Here is a 25,582-nt window from a genome sequence, read left to right on the forward strand (position 1 = left end):
ACCCCTAGATGGGATGCCCTAAGCAGTTGTTTAAATAGCTTATAGGTTAATTTAGGGCTATTTTTATCCCAGAAAAATCTATTGTTCCCGCAGGATTTGTGATAATCACGTAAGTACAATATATGTTGATGTTTTCAGGTATATTAATCACTACATATTTTTCCGTAAGGATCATTAGTGTCCGATCCAACGTCAACAAAGCGCTCGCCTCGTACCAAGATCACATGAAAGATATATCCGTGTTCATGAAGAAAGAAAAACTTAATCCACAATTACAAAAGTAAGTTTGCTTGCCATCTTTGATATCAAATGTAGCTCAAAACGTTCAGAAGCCTATAAAATATTTTTATTAGGTTAATTTAATCAGTGCAGGGTTAAGTTATAAATAAATTTTCTTTCCTTTTATTTAAAAGAAGAACTCTTTGCGTCGAAGGCCTCCTCCAGATGCTGCCATTGTAATTGGTATTTAGCCTTCAGTAGCCAGTTTTTCCGGTGGAATTCAATGATATGTCGTCGACCCATCGATAAACGTTTATAACACAAGGTAACGTTAGGGCCGGAAAAATTATGTCAATGGCCTTAGAAAATGCAATTCATCCGTTTGAAGGCTATCTCTTTTCATCACCAGACTGATGATGATGATGATGATAATGATGATGATGATGATGAGTGATGCTTCATCCTTCAGAAATTTTCAGTAAAAGTTGTTGTCTTTAGGTTTTTGGGTATAAAACATTTTCAATTATTGTCGGGTCCGTAGACGATGTTTGGCCTCTAGGCAATTGTTGGCCCTAATGGTTAATTCGGTCCTGCATATATAGCTTGGCAAGATCGTTGAAGACACTCCCATGATATGCGGACGACGGGGGGGGGGAAAGGACTGCGTGGGTGTGAAGTCGTACACGTGGGGCAGAGGGAAGGACTGCGCGGGTATGAAGTCGAGAGCGCGGGGCTACCTTTCTCTCGGCCCGCGCGGACCATCGAGAGTGCTATGAACGAATTTACCAAGCTATAACTCTAAAATAATTTGTTTATTAAAGGCAAGTCAATGCGTACTACGAATATAACTGGGACAAAACGGGTGGCATAGACTACAGGAATATTCTAAAACTATGCTCCCAGATCACGTTGCGAACTGATGCTATTCTACACATCTATGGATCTACTTTTACTAAGGTATCAGTAGTCATTTCATTTTATCGTGAAATCTATTTATAGAAAAATACATGACATGAATGTTATGAAAATTCAAATTAAAGTTGTATACGATCTGCTGAAATCACGTTCCTTAAAATATTTTCCCATTCACATAGTGGTTTAGGTAGTTGTTACTTTACCTACTGATCTATTAGATAAGAGATATGAAGTCAAAACAGAATTTACATTTATCTGGAGATGAATTTCTTATCTAGTGTCCAATCTTGGAGCAGTGCGACACTTCGCTCTTACGTATAATCGGGCGAGCGGTCCGCAGTTTCTATTTCCTAAAGGACACGACGATCATAGAAGAGGACGACGTTATATCTGACATATATTTCGTTGATCGCGGTCGTGTTGAAGTTAAAGAGAGTGATGATGAAAGCGTTACACTTATGACGGGGAGGTTAGTATGAGATGGCGTTAACGAAATAAGAGTTGTAAGATAAAAGGGATAGTTTAGATATACTTAGGAGGAAAATTAAAAGAATAAAACGTAAAACCACTAAGGAATTTATAGATATCTTTGTTTGTGAAAAGTGAAAAGATAGTTTGGCTGTTACTAATAATCGAGGATAGCTATATATCCGTAATCTTTGGTAGGTTATTGAAAACGGCGGTAAGACAGTACAAGCTACCCTCGAGTTTAGCAAAAATCCTTTATTTAGTATCGATCTTGTGTCTATTATTGCTTTTATTTCTTGTATCTATTATATTATTTTTTTGCAGTATGTTTGGAAATTTGGACGAAGCTTCGACCATCCGATACCCCAAGTCGATCAGGAGCACCAGCCAAGTGCATTTGCTGCAAATAAACTCGCGGGTGTTTCTCAGTATCATTAGCGAGTTTCCTGCTGTTATGAAACTCTTGAAGTCTTATCGGCCATTTAATGAGGTGCATAGCTTTACAATATTTTTCGTTAATTTTTTCTTCAATCTAAATCAAAATTCAAGTAGATCAAGTCAAACCACAATTGAACTGTCAAATTTTGACTATTATTAAAGACTCTACCACTGGTTCGGAAGTTGCTCTTTCTAAATCATCATTAATTACATCGTTTTTATCGTTACATAAAATAATAATTAATTAGTTCTACTTCTTCTGTGAAGATGAAACTCACTTTCATCATTAACAAATTCATTAATAATTGTATAACTAAGTATATATTTTTCATCTTCATGAAATGATTATTTATTAAATAGTATTCTACAATAGGGTATATAAAGGGTTTTCTTTACTGAATCGTTATGTTTGATTGCAATGTTAACAATATAATTCAACAATTTTTTTTTTTATTAGACTGTACTCCCTAGTGTATTATTATTTATTATTAGAGTGCCTGGTAGAGATCGCTTTTTAGAGATAAGATCGCCTAGGCATTTTTTTATATATTATTTAGTTTATAATTATTATGGTGTACAATAATTATGGAGAATATTCATTTCATTTTAATTTTAATCTATACTTTTTCACGACTAAACCGCTGAACCGATTTGAACGAAATTGGGTATAGAGATAAAGTGCACCTTGGCTATTTTTTCCCGGAATAATCCACGAGTGATTTTACGCGAACGAAGTAGGAAGCAACCGCTAGGTTAATTTATAATTTTATTTTCAGGAATACATAGAAAGCGGATCCTTAACACAGTTAAATATCATGGATCGTTCAACCGCATCGTCGATAATATTGCACAGTAAAAAAGTTATTCCTTCCTTCAATATCAAACACTCCATAATCGAAAACTGCCTGGGCATAGTTAGCGTATTGTCTATCGATTCGGAAATTTATAACACCGGCTTTCAAATCAATAATTTTACTTATATCATATATTTGTACGTTTTGGATTTCTGTTTCCTCTGGAAGTTCTTTTTTCAATATTTTGTGCTGCCACATAACACAGACATCAACGAAGATAATGTGAAATATTCCAAAAAGTTACGGGAAAAGTAAGACATTATATTGTTTATTATCTCACCAATGGGGATGATGACTAGGTTTGAATATATGAGACATTCGGGTAAGGTTTAATTCATTAATTAAATTAACTAATTAATAGGTATGTAAAAAACAAAGATTAACTGGACGTTTGCAAAATAAATAGGATTATTAAATTTCCTAATCTACTAAAAATCTTTTATCGTAATTTAATAAAAGTTCTTCTTCTCTTTCTTTACATTAACCGTGACATTTTTCAATATTGAAAAATTGCTTTACTCCTAATTTATATACAATTTAAGAAACTGCCATCATCCCTATCCCTATTATGAATTCATTCCTAAATCCTGGAAGATTGCAAATGTACAACCCGTACCAAAGAAAGGAAGTCGTGCCGACCCATCAAACTATAGGCCTATCTCAATCACCTCAATCTTGTGTAAGAGCATGGAAAGAATAATAAATACCAGGCTCTTAGCATACCTTGAGTGTCATGATCTTCTCTCAGACAGCCAGTATGGTTTTCGCCATAATAGGTCTGCTGGTGATTTGCTCGTGTATGCAACTCATGTTTGGGGTGAGGCAATTGATGAGCACGGAGAGGCACTTGCTGTCTCTCTCGACATATCTAAGGCATTTGACAGGGTCTGGCACGATAGCCTCATTAGTAAGCTTCCAGCGTATGGACTTCCACCGAGCTTGTGTGACTGGATATCCGACTTTTTGAGTGAACGATCCTTCCGAGTGGTTACTGATGGCTGCTCATCGGATCTAATGGCTATTAACGCTGGAGTTCCTCAAGGGTCGGTACTTTCCGCTACTCTTTTTTTACTGCATATTAATGACCTGCTGAAACCTGGAACCCTTGGTTATGCAGATGACAGTACAGTAACGGAAAGATATTTATCCGGACCGCGCGCCGGTGGAACTGAAACTAACGAACTCAGGGAGGCGATGGTTTCTCGATTGAACTCTACCCTAAAGGAAGTCTCCGAATGGGGCGACGCTAATTTAGTTCAGTTCAATGCAACCAAAACGCAGGCATGTCTACTGACGGCAAAACGGACTCCTTTTCCATTTACACCTACATTCAGAAATGTATCCTTGCCTATCACTGACCACATCGATCTCCTGGGTGTCGATATTTCGGCTAACATCAACTTTGGGCGGTCCATAGAATCTAAAGCCAAAACCGCGGCCAAAAAACTTGGAATACTCCGTAAGGTTAAGCAGTACTTCTCCTCACAGCAATTACTTACTCTATACCAGGCCCAAGTCCGGTCTTGCATGGAGTACTGCAGCCATCTTTTTGACGGCTCAGCCAAATACCAATTGGCTGCTTTGGATGCTGTGGATCGCCGAGCCAGGAGACTCATTGGCACAGATTCACCGCTTTTGACCAAACTCCAGACCCTTGAGCATCGGCGGAAAGTTGCCAGTCTATCGGTGTTTTATAGGATATATTTTGGAGAATGTGCTAAGGAGCTATTCGATGTCATACCACCTTCGCCTTTTTACCATCGCACCGCAAGACATCGGGTGGGTTTTCATCCCTATATTGTAGATGTCCCTAGGACCCGTACAAAACGCTTTGCGTCTTCTTTTCTCATACGCACAGCTAAGGTTTGGAATACCCTTCCCAAGTCTGTGTTTCCTGAATATTATAACTTGGGTATCTTCAAAACAAGAGTGAATAGGCACCTTCTAGGCAAGCGTGTCCCATCTTAGACTGTATCTACACTTACCATCAGGTTAGATCATGGTCAAACGCGAGCCTATTTGCATTAAAAAAAAAAAAAAAAAAATTCATTATTAAAATCCCATATATAATTATACAAGGTGTCCCGTAAATAATACGTCATTCTCTACACCTAGCTGACATCTAAGCCTACTAAAATAACGCAATATAATATGTTAGCCAAAATTTTACAGTTTTTATGTTAAATTGATTTTTCTACAAAATACAAGAACCACTACCCTCAGTGCAATATAGTCGTACTATGTGGATACGATTTTTACATAATCAACCCCTTTAGGAACGAAAATAGCAGTTATATATAGTTTCATGTTCTTCCCGGAATCCCAACTGATGGAGTGGAATTGCTTCCGGTAGATGGCTGCACATTCTGTTCAGCAAAATTTTCTCCAGGAGTTTACCTAGTACCTGTAGAAGGCTTATTGGTCTGTATGAGCCGGCATCATGGTAGTCTTTATCTGAATTTGGTATCATTAAAAGCTGTGAAATTTTCCACTGTGATGCTAATATTCCTAGTCTCGGGCTGGTATTATAGATAGATCAAATAAGTATTATGCCTTGCCTTGCTTGCTTGAGCAGTTGTGCGTCAATTGAATCATATCCCGATGATTTCCCCTCTTCTAGTTTTAGAATGTCAGTCTGAACTTCTTTGGGGCTAATGTTTTTTAGAGGTAGACACATTTGTAATGGTGCGTTCAGGTATTAACTTGGTTATAATGCGTTATTTTAGTAGACCTTAATGTCAGCTATAGTCTATAAAGTATATCGCACTACTTACGGTACATCTTGTACGAGTATATTCTCCAAGATAGAAGCTTTCATTTGACTTACGTACCCTTTTATTCTCACGAGTATTATATGATCTAAAATATGAGAACAACTTTCTGATCTTCAATTTGATTCATACTTCATAAATAGGTAATTGCAAGTACTTACATATCTTGGAGACAATATAATCATTTACTTGTATTTTGTTGTATTAAACATGTAAAGTAAACATTTGTTTATTTTAACACCGTCCATGCTACAGTTACTTCTGCAGCATGGACGATGTTGAATTCTGATTTTATTCAATTTGACAATTTATACTGAATAGATTTTTAATATTTTGTTAAATTCTTACAGTTACATGAAAAGCGAATTCAAATATGATTTAATTTCCTGTCTGCCTCTCGAAACACTTTGTTTTCTTAGTAAAAATAACCGTGGAATGGTATTTTCTTGGCTACGAATGAACAGAGTATTTAGGATTGTAAGTATTAACAATGTAAAATGAAACTACTGCGATTGAATACAATGAGAAACTTAAGTTAACATATAATAGCGATACAAATCATGCCCACGTGGAATGGTGGCAAGGATACCAGCTGCGTTAGGTAGCCAGGTTGATCCTTAGTGCAAGAAATTAGTCAGCCCTTCCACCATTTGTGGCACATTCAATTCATTAAGGCGACTGTTGCGTTGATCCTTAGTTCAGACCAACTTGCATGTTTTGGAGAAGAAGTGAAAGTGACACGGAGTTTACACACTTGTGTATTGTATAAGCGGCACAATATTTACAATGTTTTCATGCATTTTAATTACAAATTTTAATGATATTCTTTTTTTTTTGACGTATGATATATATTTTGACATAATTTTAATTGACATGTGTGTTTGACATGCATAATTTGAACGCATTTTAACATTTAATTGGTAATAATTACTTGACTTTGCACTAAATTTAACATGGTTTAATAATAATTGTATAAGCTTTTACATATGTTTTCTTTTTTATCTGTTTGCTTTTAAATTAGGATTATACATAGTCTATTTAAATTTTTCATACACCAAATTATTACGGTAGAAAGTATCAGGGTCTTATTATATTTAAGCAATCTTTGTAAACCTGCTTTCTGATGAATAAATAAATAATAATAATAATAATTATTATTATTATTATTATGCCATATATATTACTAATTTCTATACAAATTATAAGTTTAATTCACGTCTTTTAGATCTACTGTTAAGTATGGACGTGATATTTTGTAGGTCGTAAAGACAAAACAGAAATCGTTGACCTAAACAACTATTCTAAACATGCACTATTCTCGTGGTTTGCGTATGAATTATATTTATTATATTTTAAACTTATGTTCTTACGGATTGTGGCTACAACGACAAAGCATTTGATCTGAAATTAGAAGAAAAAAGAAGTCCTTCCAATTTGACAGCCGCGTGGCGCAGTGGGTAGTGACCAAAGATTACAATGAGTGACCCCGCTTTCTGCTTCCACGGCCGTGGGTTCGATTCCCACAACTGGAAAATATTTGTGTGATGAACATGGGTGTTTTCCAGTGTCTGTGTATATTTATTTATTTTTATTTTTATTTATTTATTTATACATACATTATATACATTTAGTATTTAGTATTTATACATTATATAAGTATTTATATGTAGTATATAATTGTATATTAAAATTTATAATATCAACTATCTTAGCACCCATAACACAAGCTACCCTGTATGCTTACTTTGGGGCTAGATAGTGATGTGTATTGTTTAAGTATATTTATTTATAAAAAAAAAAATACTAATCAATACATTTATCAAAAGGTGACCGTGTACAAAATCCTGCAACTACGCCAGAAGAATATCTCCATCAACTTGACCACAAGCATCGTGGGCGCCGTGCTCATCTGGTTCCCACTCTTCGTCCAAGTGTGCACCTGTCTTTGGTATTTCATCGCCTATTGTGAGGAGGCTAGCGAGCCGAAGTCTTCTTGGATTTATAACAGTATATAAAACATATATTTCACGTTATGATCATCTTCATTATGTTGTTACAAAGCTATTGGCTACTATACATCATCATTACTATCATGTTTATAATTTTATTTTTTTTATTTGAAATCTTGGAAGCTAAATTAACGACGTTTTGTGACGTTGGATTGGACTTGTTTTTGTTAACATATAAATTGCTTTAAAGTAGGATATCTATGCTTCTAATCTTTTATTTTCTTCTCACCTAATTTGTTAGGAGTAGGATAAAAGTCCACACCCCTTTTGTTTACTACACGACATACTGGAACGCTAAATCGCTTGGCGGTATGTATTTGCCGGTAGGATGGAAACTAGCCACAGCCGAAGTTTCCCACCAACCAAAAAATCTCTCGTCAATCATCATCATCTTCATCATCATTATCGACCCATATTTGCTCACTCTATGTACTCACAATTAAGCTCACTGCTGAGCACGAGTCTCTTCTCAAAAAGTGATGGGTAATATTCCACCACACTAGCCCAATGCGAATTGACTTTACACACGTAGAGAATTCAGGTAGGTATGCAGTTTGTGAAAAGTTGGAGGTGCATGCCTGGATCGGATTCAAACCCACGCCCTCCGAATCCAAGGCCGAGGTCATATCCACAGGGTTGTCACTGGTCTATCTCGTCAATCATAATACAATTTTAGATGCGGGTGAAGCCTGGTGCGACTCCTGCTACATTAGTTCAACGTACTTCATACTGACGACATTCACTCAAAATGGAGTTGGGGATATAATGCCTAAAAAGCAAGCAGAGGTACACATTTTATTATAGCAGGTACCATAATTGCGAAATCTAGACAGCTGACGTTTTGAATATACCTATGATAAATTGTAGGTTTGGGTGTACTCTTCTATAATAAGATCCCAAAGTCTGTGATGGACCTGCCAATGCATAGCTTTAAGAAATGTGTTAAAAAACATTTACTTAGTCGAGGGTACTACAACATTGATAAGTTCCTTAATGATAAATATTCTTGGAGGCCGTTGCATCAGCTTCCACCTTCACACAGGAAGTAAAACTATAAGAAATGTAAACAGTAATTGTTATCAATTGTAAATTATAATACTGTATGACTTTTACAAAAGAGCAACTGTTGAGTTTCTTGCCGGTATCTTCTCAGCAGAACCTGCCTTCCGAACCGGTGGTAGAATTTTCACAAACAGTCAACTGACGTGTCAAAAGTGCTTGTAAACTGAGCCTACTTGAAATAAATGATTATTGACTTTTTTTTTTTTTTGATTTTTAAAATAAGGAAATGTAAATACCAGCTTTTAAATATAGGGTAGTTGGCATAAATCAAATTTAATATAAACAATATTAATTTCGCATAAGTAATACATGGAATACCTAAGGGTCCGAAATATATCGATATATCGACAATTTCGGATTTCTTATATAAAACTTAATTTATAAACTTATTTTTTCTTTCTAAACGTCAAAAACGCTGTCGTCCATTTTGTGACGTCACAAAGTTACTTGATGCACCAAACGTCTAACAAATTGTTAACTAATATTTTTGTCAAACGCTCCGTTTGTAAAGGATTTGTTATAGTGACGTCATGAAACAGTTGAAATATAGACCGTCATGGCCGACAGGCATTTTGGCTCGTATTGTCAAAAACATATTGACGGCCGCGTGGCGCAGTGGGTAGTGACCCTGCTTTCTGCATCCACGGCCGTGGGTTCGATTCCCACAACTGGAAAATATTTGTGTGATGAGCATGAGTGTTTTCCAGTGTCTGTGTGTATTTATACATTATATAAGTATTTATATGTTGTGTATAATTGTATATTAATATTATAATATCAACTATCTTAGCACCCATAACACAAGCTACTCTGTATGCTTACTTTGGGGCTAGATACTGATGTGTATTGTTTAAGTATATTTATTTATTTATTTGAAAACTAAAATTTTCATCACGACTCAAAAAAAATTTGAAAAATAAATCTAGTAGGTCGACAATGAACTATATAAGACCATTTGAAAAGTGTCAACTAGCCTATTATGTGTTTTCCAGGTAGCATTCGTGGCAATATTGCAAGTAGTCTCCGTGCTGATGTACATGATCTACGTGGGAGAGCTCTCCAACATTATACAGTACAAGTCGTTTCGTTCCTTCAAATTCCACTCGAAACATCTCGAGTTACAGGTAGAGATTGTGGTTATTTGTAGAGACACAGCAGTGTACCGTGCCTTAGAGGAGCTAAAAATTAGAAGAAGAAGAAGAAGAAGAAGAAATACTTTATTGCACACATAAATACAATTATAAATTAAAACAATAAAAAGATACATTAAACTTAGCATGCAAAGGCGGCTTTACTAGAAGTAATCTCTACCAGGCAACCCCTGACGAGAGAACTTGCGAAGAAAGAGCGGGAAGGTGCAATACATTATATAATAAATATAATATAATATATACGTAAATATAATATTAAAATTTAATTTAAATTAGTTGGGGGGGGGGGAGAAACCAAGCGGCAAATCTTTTTACCACAAAGTATTGCTTTTTTTTACTTTTCATTTCTGCAGTTTATATACGTTTTTTCTTAGGGAAGCACCAATAGATAAGTACTACTGTAAATAACTAATTTTTGCTTTCACACGGCATTTCCATTGACGGCAGATACGCCCCTGAGTCACAACCACATACATCATTGATCAACATTATAACTGAAGCACGATCGAGGACCCTGACTTACAAATTCTTTTACTACTGAATTACAAATTCCCGGATCCCCTATACAAAAAATTAAAAAGGACCAATAAGTAAATCGGTGTACAATTTAAAACATGAACCATTACTTGGCAGTGACTTTTCTATCTAACATGGTTAAAATTTCAAAGCAACATCTGTATATCCATTGAGCATTAAATAATGGTCAGATAGGAGCTGTACAACTAGAACCTAGAACAAGCGAAGGTCTACTTGGCAACGGTGAAGATGTAGCACTCGCCCTAAGTGCTTACAAATCACGAGTAGATAAACTAAAGTATGTTGTTGTATCGCTTATTCACTTTCTGGTTTCGTTTAACTGATTGAAAGTTAGATTGAAAGCTTGATCACTCACCTTTAAATAGATCATAGGACTTTAATTTAAACTTTGAATTAAATACTAAGACGACTGCTTGATTTACATGATTTACTAGCGGACGCCCATGACTTCGCCGTTAGACCTCGTTAATCCGGCCCTCTTGCAAAATTCCGTTTTTTAGTAGATATCTACTAACTGTACTGTAACCGTGATAGCCCAGTGGATATGACCTCTGCCTTTGATTCCGGAGGGTGTGGGTTCAAATCCGGTCCGGGGCATGCACCTTCAACTTTTCAGTTGTGTGCATTTTAAGAAATTAAATATCACGTGTCTCAATCGCTGAAGGAAAACATCGTGAGGAAACCTGCATACCAGAGAATTATCTTAATTATCTGCGTGTGTGAAGTCTGCCAATCCGCATTGGGCCAGCGTGGTGGACTATTGGCTTTACCCCTCTCATTCTGAGAGGAGACTCGAGATCAGCAGTGAGCCGAATATGGGTTGATGACGACGACTAACTGTATACCACCTCCCTGCCAAATTTCATCTTTGTACGTTAAGTAGACTTCGAAATTTCGTGATGGATGACCTTTTGCATTTATAGATGAGAACAAAATGTAAATTACCGTCCAATAAATTTATCTTTCTCAGTTGAATCTCTAGCATTTTAAACGACTCAGTTCTATCATCGCCGGTCTGACATAAATATAATAATTTGGCTATCGAAAGTAATAGATTTGTTAAACATTAAATGTTTATCGCATAAGCCATTTGTCAAAACCAAAATACCAGAGCCCAGACGCGGCCGGTGTCCAAACCAAACACATCCATCATCGGCGACGGGTTAATGAACAACCGATTATTTGGATTGCTTTAAATCAGCTCGACCCAAACTGCTCCCAGCTTCGCGTCAATACAGAAATGCTATTTTTATTCGGTTGCGTACATAAATTACTTATCTTTACGATATCTTTAATATCGAGTTTTGTGTTTGTTAAAATTCCATCTGGTACAGAAATAGAACGTTTATTCCCCGTGGTCCCTGCGAGACATATAATACTGCCGAATTAAAAATATGTTGTGATCAATATTATACTCGATTTTTTTTTTAATAAGTCGGGAATACCTTAACGTACGAATACTTTTTTTACTTTTTATTTTTTTTTTAATTTTTTTTAGTTTCCTTTTTTAATATTTGTTGCCTCATCACTTCGTCATTTATTAACTCACTAGCGGACGCCCGCGACTTCGTCCGCGTGAAAGTCTTTGTAAACTTTCAACTACCCCTACCCTATCCCAACCCTACCCCTACCCTACCACTACCCTACCCCTACCCTACCCTACCCCTGCCCTACCCCTACCCTACCCTACCCTACCCCTGCCCTACCCCTACCCTACCCTACCCTACCCCTGTCCTACTCATTAAGGCTGCACTTCTTTATTTATTCCTCCCACCGCGAGTCGCGTCGAGCGCGGCAACCGTTACACAAAAATAATCCTTACTGCATGAATTAGTATTCACGCGCGATGGCTTAGCGTATTTCATGTATAACTTTGGTGTTTCTCTACCGATTTTTATGATTCTTTTTTTATTGAATAGGTAATAATGTTAACTTTCTTATTAGGGATGACTGATGAGTGTTATAAACATAAGAGTAGACAAATATAATTAGAAAGCTCCGAACTGCTAAGCTATCGGGAGTTACACGTGTTATTGTAAGTCAACCATAAAAGATAGACATATGTATGCTGTTGTGTTTTTATAGATAATTTTAAGGAGAACATTTCCGCAATACATGATTTCTATGTAGCTTTAACCATTAAGGCTGTACACGCGACGGAATCTTAAAAAATTGCGTAACTTCTCCCGTTTTCTCAACATTTCTCTTCACTACTCTGCTCCTATTGATGGTAGCGTAATGAAAAGTATACTATAACCTGCCCAGGAGTATGTTGAATAATTGTACCAAGTTTCGTTAAAATCCGTCCAGTAGTTTTTGTTTCTATAAAGAACATACAGACAGACAGACAGACAGACAGACAGACAGACAGACAGACAGACAGACAAAAATTTTACTGATTGCATTTTTGGCATTAGTATCTATCACTAATCACCCCCTGATAGTTATTTTGGAAAAATATTTCATGTACAGAATTGACCTCTCTACAGATTTATTATAAGTATAGATTTTGAATTTTTTTTTGTTTTAAAAACATTGGTCCATTGGTTTTATTTTCTTGAAAATCGGTTTAGTAATTTTGTGTCATTATTAAGTGAAAAAAGATTAAAGTAGATACTAGAAAGATCGGGCATTTTTGAAAATTCTGCACCTTTTATAAATAGAATAGTTCTAATTATGTTCTTTCTGATCTCACTAAGAAAGGGTGTGTGTGTGCGATTTTTTGTGGTTTAAAAAATACTAAGATACTAAATTATTTCGAACCGTGTTTTGAAAGCTTCAATAATGTTTGGTATTAATTCGGAAAACGACTTCTAACGGCATTTCATAACCCAAGAAGCAATCTTTATATACTTCATCATCATAACATCGTCAGGGCTCAGGGTTATTAGTTTAATCTTTAAAAAATAAAGTCATCATATTAACATGTTTTACTCAGAAAATTGATTTAATTATAAATAAAATATTTCTTCTATATTCTTTTTCTAGCTACTTCCAATCAAATGAGTTTGGTTGCTTTTCTTTTCTGAAATCGACTTACGGAAAAACCTGCTGGGGAAATTGCAGCCAAGTGGCTATACGAGTATGATTGATAAATGTAAAAAAGCATTACCCTCCTTCTGACGCTGTCGAGTAATTAAAGTAAGAAAACCGGACAAGTGCGAGTTGAACTCGCGTGACGAGGGTTCCGAACATTGTTTTTTGGGATCTAGCATTAAAAAAAATATCATAAAATATTTAAGCTTGTCGTTAAATATTTGTCTATGTCTTAAGTGAGTGGTTCGTTTTTGTACTACCCCCTATTTGTAACCCTAATAACCAGACGGTAACTCCATACAAAATTCCAGGAATTTTTGAAAAACAACCGCGTGTCCAGGAACTTGGTAGCAGCGGTGAACAGGTACTCTCTGCATCTTTGGCGCAGTTCTCGGGGACTCCAGCTCCCGTTCTTCCTCACCACGGCACCCAACTGCCTCAAGCTGAAGATAATGTCTGCTGCTTACTTGCATCACCTTACTAATGTGAGCAGCAGTAGTGTTTGTGGTAAAAAAAATAACACCGAAGACAGCTCGTAGCATAGCGTGTTGTTCATGTTACCGTTAAAATACGGGGATAATATATTATAGCCTGCGTTATTCGTTGATAGCTTTTCGTGAAAGAACTATTTATTTAACATATTGGTTGAGCGATTTAGGAGTGAAAACGTAAGAGATAAACATTCGCATTAAAGGATCGCAAAGCTCAAACTCTAAAGATAGACCTAATTAAGGAATACTTTAATCCGGCGAGTCGCAGGGATTTGATGCTGGATTCTAATGTTTAGAAGTTGTAGGTTTTTATTCATTCATATTTTTTCTGATTTTCATACTTATATTATAGAATTTCCTATTCAAAGACTGCGAGCCCGCCTTCCTTCGCCAGCTTGTAGGGTTTATGAAGCTATACACTTACATTGAAGGTAATGTTTTTACTTAAGCGATGCAATATTACGTTTAGGTATGTCTTTACGTTGTTTCAAGAAAGTTCTTGTTTAACTATGATTAATTCTGATTATAATATATCTGTATTTTAAAAATTTTTATTTACCTCTCACTAAATTCCCAAATTAACACCAAATCTGGGAATCGAACCCAGGACCTCTGTGGGTCCAGCCACTAGACCGGCGTGCAGATAAGTACTGCTAACTGCTCGTTGCCATTAGCTGACCCGAAGTTATTTATGCTGATGCGACCACAAGCATTGATTGACAAAATAAATTGTGGATTTCAGATATGTATGTCGTCAAGGAAGGTGAAATAACCGACTCTATGTACATCATACACTCGGGACGAGTGACTGAGACATGCGAAAATGACACCAAAACTAAATTATATGCCGCTGGAGAACATTTTGGGCAGGTAGGTATATTTATATATACTTACAAAGTGTCAACAGCTGCGCAGTAGGTAAAGGGAGCGTACTCAACATCGAAAGGTTTTGACTTTGATTTCCTCTCGAGACAATCTTTTCGACTTATTGGAGAGAAACGGGAATATTTACCATATATGGCAAATATTCTTTTTCAAGTTTAACATATCTACAAGCGACAGTGTGATCTTTTAGCGATCGTTTCTTAAGTTTATGTTGTTGCTTTTTTAGATGCAGGGTCTTCTTTACGATGTGCCATATGCGAAATCATACATAACCGCCACAAAATCGCAAGTACTTACTTTGTATTTGAACGATTGGGAAGATCTATTGCAACATTTTCCAAAAAGCAAGCAAGCTATTTACAAAAATATTATCACTGGTACAGATGATGATCACTATGGAGATGATAAGAATAATTCAGGTAGCTCTACGCCGAAGGATGCTGTACCGCCTAAAAGTCCTAAAACTGGACCATCGTCATCTGAATATAGTCCTCCCAATGAGATGAGTTTACGAAGAGAGAGATCAGTATTAAACCTACTGCCACGAGAGGTAAGTACAAGAGACATAAGATTAGAATCTGTTGATAAACCATACATGTGGCCAGCTCGTACCAACACCTCTTCTCTAGATTTGTGTAGTAAAAATGCCGACCAACCACCAAAATCACGAGCTTTAAAGTCAGCATCAGAAGAATCTCAATTAAATATGGCTCCTACTACATCAAAAAGAGCAATGCTAAATGATAATATAATTTCCAATGAGCCGGTAACTTTAGATAAACAAGATAATATAAATGAAGAAAAAGAATCGACTTTTTCTATACAAAAACAATCAAGTCAATTAATGGAAAGTGTTGAAGAATACATACAACAACAAATAAATAGAGATAGACCAAGTTGGCTTCCAAACAAATTTTTTTCCAAACAAATAACCTCTACAGGAAAACTCAAAGAGTCGGCGATAAGCAGAGGTCTGAAGTCTCGCGTCCGAATTGAAGATAATCCAGACTCTCGTCCTACAGAAAGCTATGAATTGCAACCAGTAAGGGATTTGTCTACTGATGAGAGAGACTTGGAATCACTTGATTGTGTAACACAAAGACCTCAAATTGATAAGGTTTCAAAATCGCCTTCAGAATCATCGAGTGAACAAAATTTATCTAATAAAGCCGATAAAATACCTAATCCTGAGTCCAAAAAATAGTACTTTTTATTTTTATAATTAGAAAAATATATAACTATGTTACCTAAAATATAGCGAAATATGTTATTTTACTTCATTAAAAATGTTAAAAAACAAACGTTATTTCCAAATATATAAAATTACCTAACTACATTCGTCGTTTTATTACTCTATTATTTGAAAAAAATATTAGCTTTTCAAAATACTCGTATCCACGTCGTCGCTTATACCTGAAACCTCCACAATATGAAAGTAAATCTTCGTCTAATTACACATCGTATCTTATAATTGATATGGTAGCTGAAATCAATCTGTCATCAAAATGTAATGTATGTTCATTCACGGTTGCTGATTAAATAAGTCTTGTTTATGAATTACTGAATGTATATTTGGACGGAGGCCAACAGTAAACTCTATTTCGGCATACCGTTCATGACCATTTGGCTATCTACCGGACTCCAGTTTTATAGAAAGCTACACTAGTTTTTTACAATATTTCAAATCACAACAATGCCACATTTATCACATGCTAAATGTTGATTTACTTATGCAAGAATGGTTGCTGCGTTCTTTAACAACCTTCTAATTTACAACTGTGTATTTTCTTTCTCGGCGATTTAGAACGTAATAAAAAAGACAATAAAACGCAAGCTGGAACGCTGATATTTCTTAAAAAAACTTTATTACAAAAACTTAGTTCTTAACAACAAATAAGTAATAACATTCTAAAATAGTCGAACTGCACCAAACGACAAAACATGTTACAATAACATAATTTCACTGGATGTTATGTTGACGATTTAAATAGTTGTCTTTCATGTTTTATGTAATACATTTTTAGTTTTTAATTAACTTGGAATGCCCAGCACTGTGCCTGTGGTGTTTCGCTTGCTTACAAATAAAATCCCGATTTCGAAGTATCCGAGTAACATTGAGCTCCTTCCCCTTGATGGTCCGTGATTCATGTTCGCTTTGTATAAATGCTTGGGTGTATACATCATTGCTTATAATAGAGTTAACTTAATACTAAAATTACGGTTTCTTAAAATTAAATGTATTTTTTTACAGCGTTCGTCTATCCGCCATTTTGTATTGGTCTCTATATTTGTCTTGCTCTGACCATGTCTGAAACAAAAATAATTAGCATTATATTTTAATTTTTCTTATACCTTAATTATGTTTAGGATTCATTTGTCTCATGGGTTGTATTTTTCTTTTATTAAGCCCATACTAAACCTAATGAGGACTAATTGTATTCTAATATCATTATTAGTCGATGGGCATCCACTGTTGCACAAAGGCCTGCTAACTTCTACGGGCTACGGAGCTTTAGTCTTGAGCTAATCGTATCCAGCTTGCACGCATTTTATTATTATTACTATTACTAACACGATAATCTATTTTCATACAAATCATTCTGTAAAACAAAAAAAATACGGAATGTTAAATTTTATTAGCGAAATGAATGTCGCTATAACATGTAATTTATGAATAGAACGGCCAGAACTATTTGCGTTCCCGCTAGCTCGTGACTAGTGAGAACTGGATATGACGCGTGCTGATATTTGGAAGCTCTGTTTCCGATGGCTACGTGGCAAACATTAAGAATAATGTTCTTTTTTATTTCGTTTCTAATGTTAGTCTCAAAGTATTGAAATATTTGTCACGTTATACGCAGAACTGAAAATATCAGCATCTAAATATTTGAAAATTGAAACTGGAAAGTTGCAACCGAATTTCTTTAGTGTGTTATATCACTATCAGCGACTATATAGGTAGTTATTTCTACAGCCTACCAAATGAACACCAATTTAAACAGTCCTGACCAAAAGTTGAGTACAAGGAGGTTCGCTTTTTATCATTAGGTACCCCATTCTTGCTATAGTTATTCCACCTTGACAATCTTATGTTATATAGAGAAGGGCAAGGACGCCTTCATTAAACAAGATTAAAATAGAACTCTGTATTAACATCGGTTTGGCTTCATTTTGAAATCCACTTTCGACAGTCTGTCGAAACAACATGCATGATTTATTGCAAGAAATGCGTCAATCCTTTGACGCTTTCTCAAAAGTATTCATTTTTTGTAGAAGTAGACGGGCGTAATTGATGTGTTCTGCCATCTGAGCAGTCTCTAAGATGTTTTTAAAAATATTCAGAGTGATCAGTAAAGCTTTGATCATTTTTTATTGTCTGTAATTTTATCTCGGTCTGGCTAGAGGTCGAGTGAAGTGGGGCCAAACGTCATAAACTTGGTACAATAAGAACTGTTGTGTGTCGGCTTAGTTTTGAATAATGTGTGCTGTAAACATGCTTTTGAAGACCAATGTTCATTAACACTTTGTTTATTTACCTATTGCAAAGTTTAACAATGATTAGTATTTGTAATAATATTGTTCTAACTCAAAAAATAGTATATTTTGGTATAGGTCCTTTGATATAAGCATGATCATATATATTTTTTTATTTAGGCCGAAAATTTTTGCTCAAACTACAAACTGAATTCGTGTTTTGGACGATTTGCTTAATTTGTGAAATTAGTGCATCTAACTTTTACTTAACTTTTCGTTCCATCTGTAATCCGTTCATTATTAAAATTTCACTTCCATTAAATTCTCTGAAGACGTATTCCAAGCTCTTCCGTCGTCATATCTCAAGAGAAAAGGCCATTCAATTGTAACAATAGTAGTCTCTGAAGATTTAATCGCATTATTCGCAAATCGCAAAAAGTTTCAGTCATTTAACGTCTCATATATTGAGCTAAAGTGATCGCAGACAAGATTAACAGAGACAAATTAATATTAGACAACAAATCTTTATGTTCATCAATTTGTACTAATTGTAATTAATTAAATTGGCGCTTGGCGTGCCACCCGACAATTTATCTTCAGATAGTATTTAAAGTATTTAAAAGTCATTTGTTTGTATTGAATTTTTGGTGATATAAAAGATCGGAAGCGTTTAGAGATAAAACGATAGCATTAAGTGTAAATTTAGTTTTTAATAATATGTGTTTTAGTCAGCACAAAAATGCTCATCAATCAATGACAGCAATTTTTGTAAATATCAAAAATTCAGTGATCGATGCATTAAACTTTAAAGTACTTTAAAATTGCCTGTTATTTTTAGTTTAATAAGAAACAGCATTTTTTTCACAAAAATATAGAACACAAGATATTCAATAAGATAGTTTCGATATAGTATACTATTTACTTGGGTGACTATTTAATAATTTATCTTTAACGTAAACTAAAAAATAATGGAAATTTTTTGCAACCTTTGATTTGTAAACTCAATTATATAATATATATGAATAATCAAAACAGTAATATGACCAGTAGCCATTTTTAAAAAGATGTTAAGACAGCTTTCAGTCAAAGCTACGCAATCCACTTACTTTAGGCCAATGGCCTTCCGGTATCGGTCAGTATAAATCATATATTTAGAAAATATGTTGATCCACTTTACAAAATCTTATTTCTGGCAAATAACATGTTTACACTAAGCGTAAATGTTTTGATACGTATAAGAGTTTTGGCAGATGTACAATCGGCAGAAAAAGTGCCCGCATGTTTGATTGCGAGAGGCGATGCTATAGGTACAGTGGACGCAGAGTTTGTAGTTTCAGTGGAATTATGTAGAATGTAGATAATTTTAGACAGGGGAATGTTATGTTTTCAAGAGGAGACGCAGGCGCCGCGCTCATTTATAGCCGCTTTGCAATGAGTACCGAATCTGAGTTTGGTTTCTGTGTCATCTGGTTGAATGAAATCATCTCCGTTTTGCATGAAATAATCTCCGTTTTTCAGAACTTCATTGCATTTTTTATTTTAAATATGAGAATACTTCTATTTAAAAACATTTTTTCGGATCAATTAAATATTATATTAAATCTGTTACGTTTCTCCAATAATCAATTTGTTACGTAGGAGACATAAATAATTATATTAATCAATTTTGCTGGTTGTTGCTTGGTGCTTGGTTATTGCTATACAATTGATGGTTAGGTGCTTGTCTACAAGTGCTTAGTTTTCTGCATTCCTCTGCAGCAGATAATACAAGCTTATGGAAAACAGAGTTTATTTTGGCTTGTTTCGATGCAATTTTGATAAACGCTGGCCAGCAAAAGGCAGACTGGAATTTCCAAAAACTCTTGTAAAGCTTCTACTTGAACGAGTTTAAATTTGATGTATACTCTTCTTCACAAAATGCCTCTCCATTGTTGAAAGTAGGCTGTCAGCTTTCTACACTTTTCCTTGTAAGCGGAAAAGTTTTTCAACTGTCTTTATGTCGATCTATACTCGTAATATATCATTTCAAAAGTCGGATTAGATTTATGGATGTTCCTAGCCGTAGTAAAATTTAATGAAGCTCTAATAACTTTATCTTTTTCAAATACACAACACTTATGTGTATAACAAATATTATTATTAGAAGTATTATGTTTTTTATCTAAACATAGGATCATAAAGTTTCAAAGAATATTGTTTATGATCTTCTATAATTAAAAATGATTGCACATTTTATATTCGATTTTGATTTTGCACGAGAAGCGAATTCTTATATTTAATGACGCGTAGTCTTGTGGTTTATGTTTTACATTTTATACGAAAACGTTGCCAAGTATCAAGTGTTTATGATTAAAGGAACTGGTCACCGCATCACAATTTTTATTACCGACCGATACATCGTTAAAAATATAATTTTCCAAGGAAATTTGATGCAATGAAAATTATTTGAAGATACTAATAGAGTGGGATTGGATCTACCTGTTTGTACTAACTACACAAGAATTAATGAAATGAAAGAATAATTATCAACCCACATTCGGCTCACTGCTGATCACAAATCTCCTCACAGAATGAGAGGGGTTAGGCCCATAGTACACAACGCTAGCCCAATGCGGTAGACTTTACATACGTAGACAATTAAGATAACTCTCAGGTATGCAGGGGGTTTCACGATATTTTTCCTTCACCGTTTCAGACACGTGATTTAATTTTTTAAAATGCATACAACTGAAAATTTGAAGGTGCAAGCCCCAGACAAACGCCCTCCGGAATTGGAGGCAGAGGTCATATCCACTGGGCTATCACGGCTCAATAATAAAATAATAAATGTTATTAATGATGTTTTGCCACGTTAAGGTATCAAAGTTGGAAATAGTTGTAAAAGAAAGTATTGTATATGTCAGTATTTAAAGTATTAGTAAAAATATTGGATAGTATTCAAAGGAAATTGCACAAGAAGTAGATGTAACAGAGATAATATAAGAAAGACACCGTTTAGAAATAACTATCTGTATTTTAGAATACAATACATTTTGTGCTGACCTAGAACTTGTTGGAACTCCATCTAACCAAATTGCAGGAAAAGATTTCTAGACAATAGAAATCGAAATCGAAGATCAAAAATATAGAAATAGCACCTCAGAACATCCCCGAGTAGAGCAACCACAGACTGGCCAGGAGCAGCACCAGGATGAGGTAGGTGGCGATGAGGCTGGTGGTCTCGTGGTGCGGCATGACGGACGCCTTCACTGGACAAACGGCTCCAGAAAACTGGCTAGTGACACGAAAATGTCTCCACTCGCCGGAGCGCCTACGCGCCACGCCCCTATCGCACGCCAAATATCTACATTTATAAATATGAATGTAATTATAGATCTGTCGTTGACAGAGGATTTGTCGTGGACATGGGCCGGTGATAACAATGACAACAAACAGTGCTAATTATAGGGACTCGCTCCATATAGTCTAACATAGTTAAAGGTTGAACTACTCGTACAAGTTAAAGATGCTTCTTGAACAATTTTTGCACATCTTGTCTTTTGTAGTTGATTGGACAATTTTGGTAATTTATTAAATAAGTTTTGTTTGGAAGTCCATGCAAGAGGCCTATGTCCAGCAGTGGACGTCCATCGGCTGATAATGATGGTGATGATGATTAAATAAGTAAACTAGAGCCTGATTAAAAATTGGGGTGTGGGGAACAAGATTCATGTTAGATGGTTGCTGTTAATTGCAACAACTAGTACTCGTCTAGGTAAAACTGAGATTTTATATTTTATTCAAAACTTTCAGAAAAAAAATCAACCTATTATAGCAATGTTCAATTATTTGTAGACAGTATACCTAAGGAATCTACACGTCTATATTTTAAATCTAATCAATTAGCAAACAAGTCACTCAAATTGTAGAAATATTTACTATAATATCTAGTGTCTAGCTATTTAAAATAGTCAACAAAAACTAGTTAAGGATAGTCATCAAAAATTAATTAACAATAGTCATCAGAAATTGGTTGACAAGTAGCACACTGTAAGAGAAAATCTCCAAAGATTTATCTATCGATCAAAAAAGAATAACTCAAATCTTCTATTTTCTTAAACCACGATCTTAAAAATCACAAGAATCCGAAAAAATCTGAAAAAATTCTCATCTAATAGACCACAATACTAACAAACACACGCAAGAATCCATAGAAAATATTAATATATTCTGTGATGAAAAGGACACCGACATTAAAAAAACTTTTGCAACTCGATCCATTAAACTCGGAGAAATTGATGAACCATGTAGATGAAAAAAAATGCGCTGAAAATCCGTTCCTTGTTCGAAATTTAAAAATAGACATGTGTCCGAATGAAGAAAAAAATAACCAACTTAAAAACCTAGATATATGAAATCCCATTTCTGCTTAATCTTTAAGCGATGACACGGAACACGTCACTCATATTCCACTAGCGCCACTTACGCCGGTGTTAGAAGACCGCGGAGTACAGCAGCCACAGGAAGAACAGCAGGATCACGAGGATCATGTAGGTGGCCGCGAGGTTCACCGTCTCGGCGTTGATCGGCATGATTGCGATGTGGAGATGGACTGGACGATGGTGGGTCCTCGAGTTGGGCGAGCGCGTCAGCGGACAGGGCCGGACTCGATGTTTAAGGATGTTTTATTAATTTTTTGAACGTTGATTTTGTTGTTCGTTAATATCGTTAAAACACAACGGTTTGATCAAGTTTGTGCGTTTTGCAGCAGTCGAAAATTTGAAATATCAATTCTAAACTATAAATTAATAAAAACTCAATAACTCTGTGATTTGCAAGAATTGTCTAAAAGTTAATAATGATGAAGAAAGTTGTGTAAGTTGTTCTAAAGGTGTTTTAAAATTGTTACATATTTTGATGATTTATAATAAAATTAATTTTATGGAAAATAATATACGGCCAAGTCGGGAAAGCGAAAATTTGATCTTTGTTTTCATTACAGTAAAAGAAGTGATCTTATATGAAGTGAGTTTATATATTTTTATCTAAATATTAATAAGTATTGTTTCTTTTCACTCAAAAAGGGAACAGATCGAAGGTTAGCATTAAGACATTAATCAATACCTACTTAAAACTTTTCTCAAAATAATAACATTAGAATGAACTATTTCTCAAAAATAATTGTATTAGCATAAATTCAAATCACAATAATAGAACGATCGAATCATTACGACATTATAGAGACATACAAATCTTTTCTTTTCTATTCTGTCCTGTAATATCATTTTCTATTCTATTTTCGTTCAAATGTAAATTATAAGTTCTGAATCTCGTCCAACATCACAGAAATATGTGTTTTAATAATGAGTGTTTATTTCTGTAACTAACGGTAATATTTCTTTTACAATTTCATTTTCTACTTCGCTTCATAAAGCGAAACAGCATCATTTATCGACATCATTTTTTTCCGTCATTATAAAAACGTCGTGTATTCACATTTAAACATTTAACTTATTTTAATAGATGAATTCTCACTATTTAGCAGAGTAGTATTTCAGCGAAAATTATTATAATTTTAATTGTTGTAAAGATTTTTTGTATAAATAAATAGACTAAACCATTGACTACAACCAAGTGTGATGGTAGAAAATGACGCGCTTGCTTAGAAGCCTCCCAAATTAAAGGTAGAAACCCATTTTGTGCGTGGCAAAGCAAAATATAATTCTAAAGAAAAATATGCATAATATATGCGATTCTCACATTAGGAGCAAAATGGGACGAGCAAAAAAAAAGAAACAAGATATTGCTGTTAAATAGAAGAAATCTCTATACAACGTTGACAGCAGTAGTAAAAAACAAACATTACTTACAATTGCAATTTAAAATGCTGAATAGAGAAGCCACAGAGAGATCAGCAGCAACAGAAGGATGCAGTACGTGGCGACCAAGTTGAGGCCTTCTGATCCGGGATTCATTTTGCACGGTTTTCTAACAATTTCTCACACGAAGAGATTACTCGCTGTACTAAAGGACAGCACACGACTAAATGAACGGAGGAGCGAATGTTTTAACTATTCAGATGTAAGTATTAATTCTACATTTACGTTTTTGGCATCGCACATTAATTAATTGTCACGTAGGAATGCTGTTGCGGGAATGACCCAATATTTTTGTTGTGTTTATATTTAACTTTATATTCTTAGTGTTTTTTCTCCGAATTGGTTTTTACAGAGTCATTGCCTTGTGTTATTTATCAAGGTGTAGATATTTTAGTAAAATATTTGAAAACAGTCAAATTTTGCACAAAAAAGTAAAAAAAAATAGGTTACATTAATTCTGTTACATAATATTAAATTAAATTTACATTAAGTTATCTGTATCGACTGTATCACAAAATAGCTGACCTAAATGTAAAAATTGACCCGATAAACATTCACATGACCTCTACGTAGCCTCTACGGCGTAGACCTCTACTAAATCTTTCTGATGTCGCATTGAAAAAGTAATAAAAATGGCGTATGGGCATTATGATAGAATAAAATCAAATGTATTCAATATATGAACTTTCTTTGTGTAATTTTTAGTTACTGCGACGACTGTATGATGAGTCCCGATAAATGATATTCCTTGTTCCTCTTTTACGTCATCTCTTGCATAGTTGGGTCCAATAAAGTCTTAAAAACACGTTGCAGAAGTTATTCGCATCGAACAGTTTCAGCTGAGAGAGATCATCGAGATGCGCTTTAGTGACACGTCCTAAAGTGAACGAAACTTTTTACTCTCAAAGACTCTTTTATTCTCCCTTCTAAACTTTGTTCTCTCTTTGCTGTAGAAGTAACCATAATGGTGGTACTTCCACTGACAAGCATATCTACAGAGTTCTGAGAGCTTGAATTAGGGTAATCCTGAAAATTTTACTTTATTTTAAATGTATGTATATATAAAATAATCGTCAATTTCTCCAGCGATTTCGACAGGTTCAAGTCCGCCCCTGTCCGCGATTCATTTCTGGAGAATGATAAGATGGTCTATATCGGTGCCACTGGAGCATCGCCCGCGGAATTTTTATCCGCTGCCTACACAGTACACAGCCACAATACCTATTGACGACCACTCTGGCATCGTGGTTATGAAATAGGGAGCTCCTGAGTTCGATTTTCAGTATTGCGCAATTTATAAATTGTCATTTATTTAGATTGGTAAGTAAGTAGACTTAGACTTCAGAGCTTCATTATATCAGTCTCTTTCATTACTCACTGTAGAAGAGGGGTTAAGGGGCTTACACTTACCAAG

General features: G+C 35.0%; 1 protein-coding gene and 1 long non-coding RNA gene across 9 annotated transcripts in view; one reads left to right on the plus strand and one right to left on the minus strand.

Annotated features, from left to right (window-relative positions):
- The window catches only part of LOC112049323 (uncharacterized), a 32,213-nt gene extending 15,674 nt beyond the window's left edge, over nucleotides 1–16,539 (plus strand). The window contains exons 28-38 of one of the 7 annotated variants that reach the window (XM_052891083.1): nucleotides 139–280; nucleotides 1,041–1,176; nucleotides 1,413–1,603; nucleotides 1,927–2,092; nucleotides 7,492–7,672; nucleotides 8,351–8,460; nucleotides 9,729–9,860; nucleotides 13,772–13,945; nucleotides 14,304–14,382; nucleotides 14,694–14,821; nucleotides 15,063–16,539. In XM_052891083.1, the coding sequence (XP_052747043.1) occupies nucleotides 139–280; nucleotides 1,041–1,176; nucleotides 1,413–1,603; nucleotides 1,927–2,092; nucleotides 7,492–7,672; nucleotides 8,351–8,460; nucleotides 9,729–9,860; nucleotides 13,772–13,945; nucleotides 14,304–14,382; nucleotides 14,694–14,821; nucleotides 15,063–16,040 (2,417 nt within the window). In that variant the 3' untranslated portion in view covers nucleotides 16,041–16,539. Of the gene's footprint in view, nucleotides 1–138; nucleotides 281–1,040; nucleotides 1,177–1,412; nucleotides 1,604–1,926; nucleotides 2,093–2,816; nucleotides 5,946–7,491; nucleotides 7,673–8,350; nucleotides 8,461–9,728; nucleotides 9,861–13,771; nucleotides 13,946–14,303; nucleotides 14,383–14,693; nucleotides 14,822–15,062 lie in introns of those variants that run through there. The other 6 variants (XR_008252382.1, XM_052891084.1, XM_052891085.1 and 3 more) reach the window with 6 other exon arrangements.
- A 151-nt stretch (nucleotides 16,540–16,690) lies between these two features.
- On the minus strand, nucleotides 16,691–24,617 carry LOC112049354 (uncharacterized). Of its 2 annotated transcripts, none has more exons than XR_002887085.2 (2): nucleotides 24,160–24,617; nucleotides 16,691–17,144 (listed from the first exon to the last, which is right to left on the minus strand). It is a non-coding gene; the product is annotated as an uncharacterized LOC112049354 (long non-coding RNA). The 2 variants fall into 2 exon arrangements; XR_008252386.1 differs by lacking the exon at nucleotides 24,160–24,617 and adding an exon at nucleotides 21,448–22,766.
- Nucleotides 24,618–25,582: the final 965 nt, after the last annotated feature.

Source organism: Bicyclus anynana, chromosome 3, assembly GCF_947172395.1.
Source record: "Bicyclus anynana chromosome 3, ilBicAnyn1.1, whole genome shotgun sequence".
Classification (NCBI taxonomy): domain Eukaryota; kingdom Metazoa; phylum Arthropoda; class Insecta; order Lepidoptera; family Nymphalidae; genus Bicyclus; species Bicyclus anynana.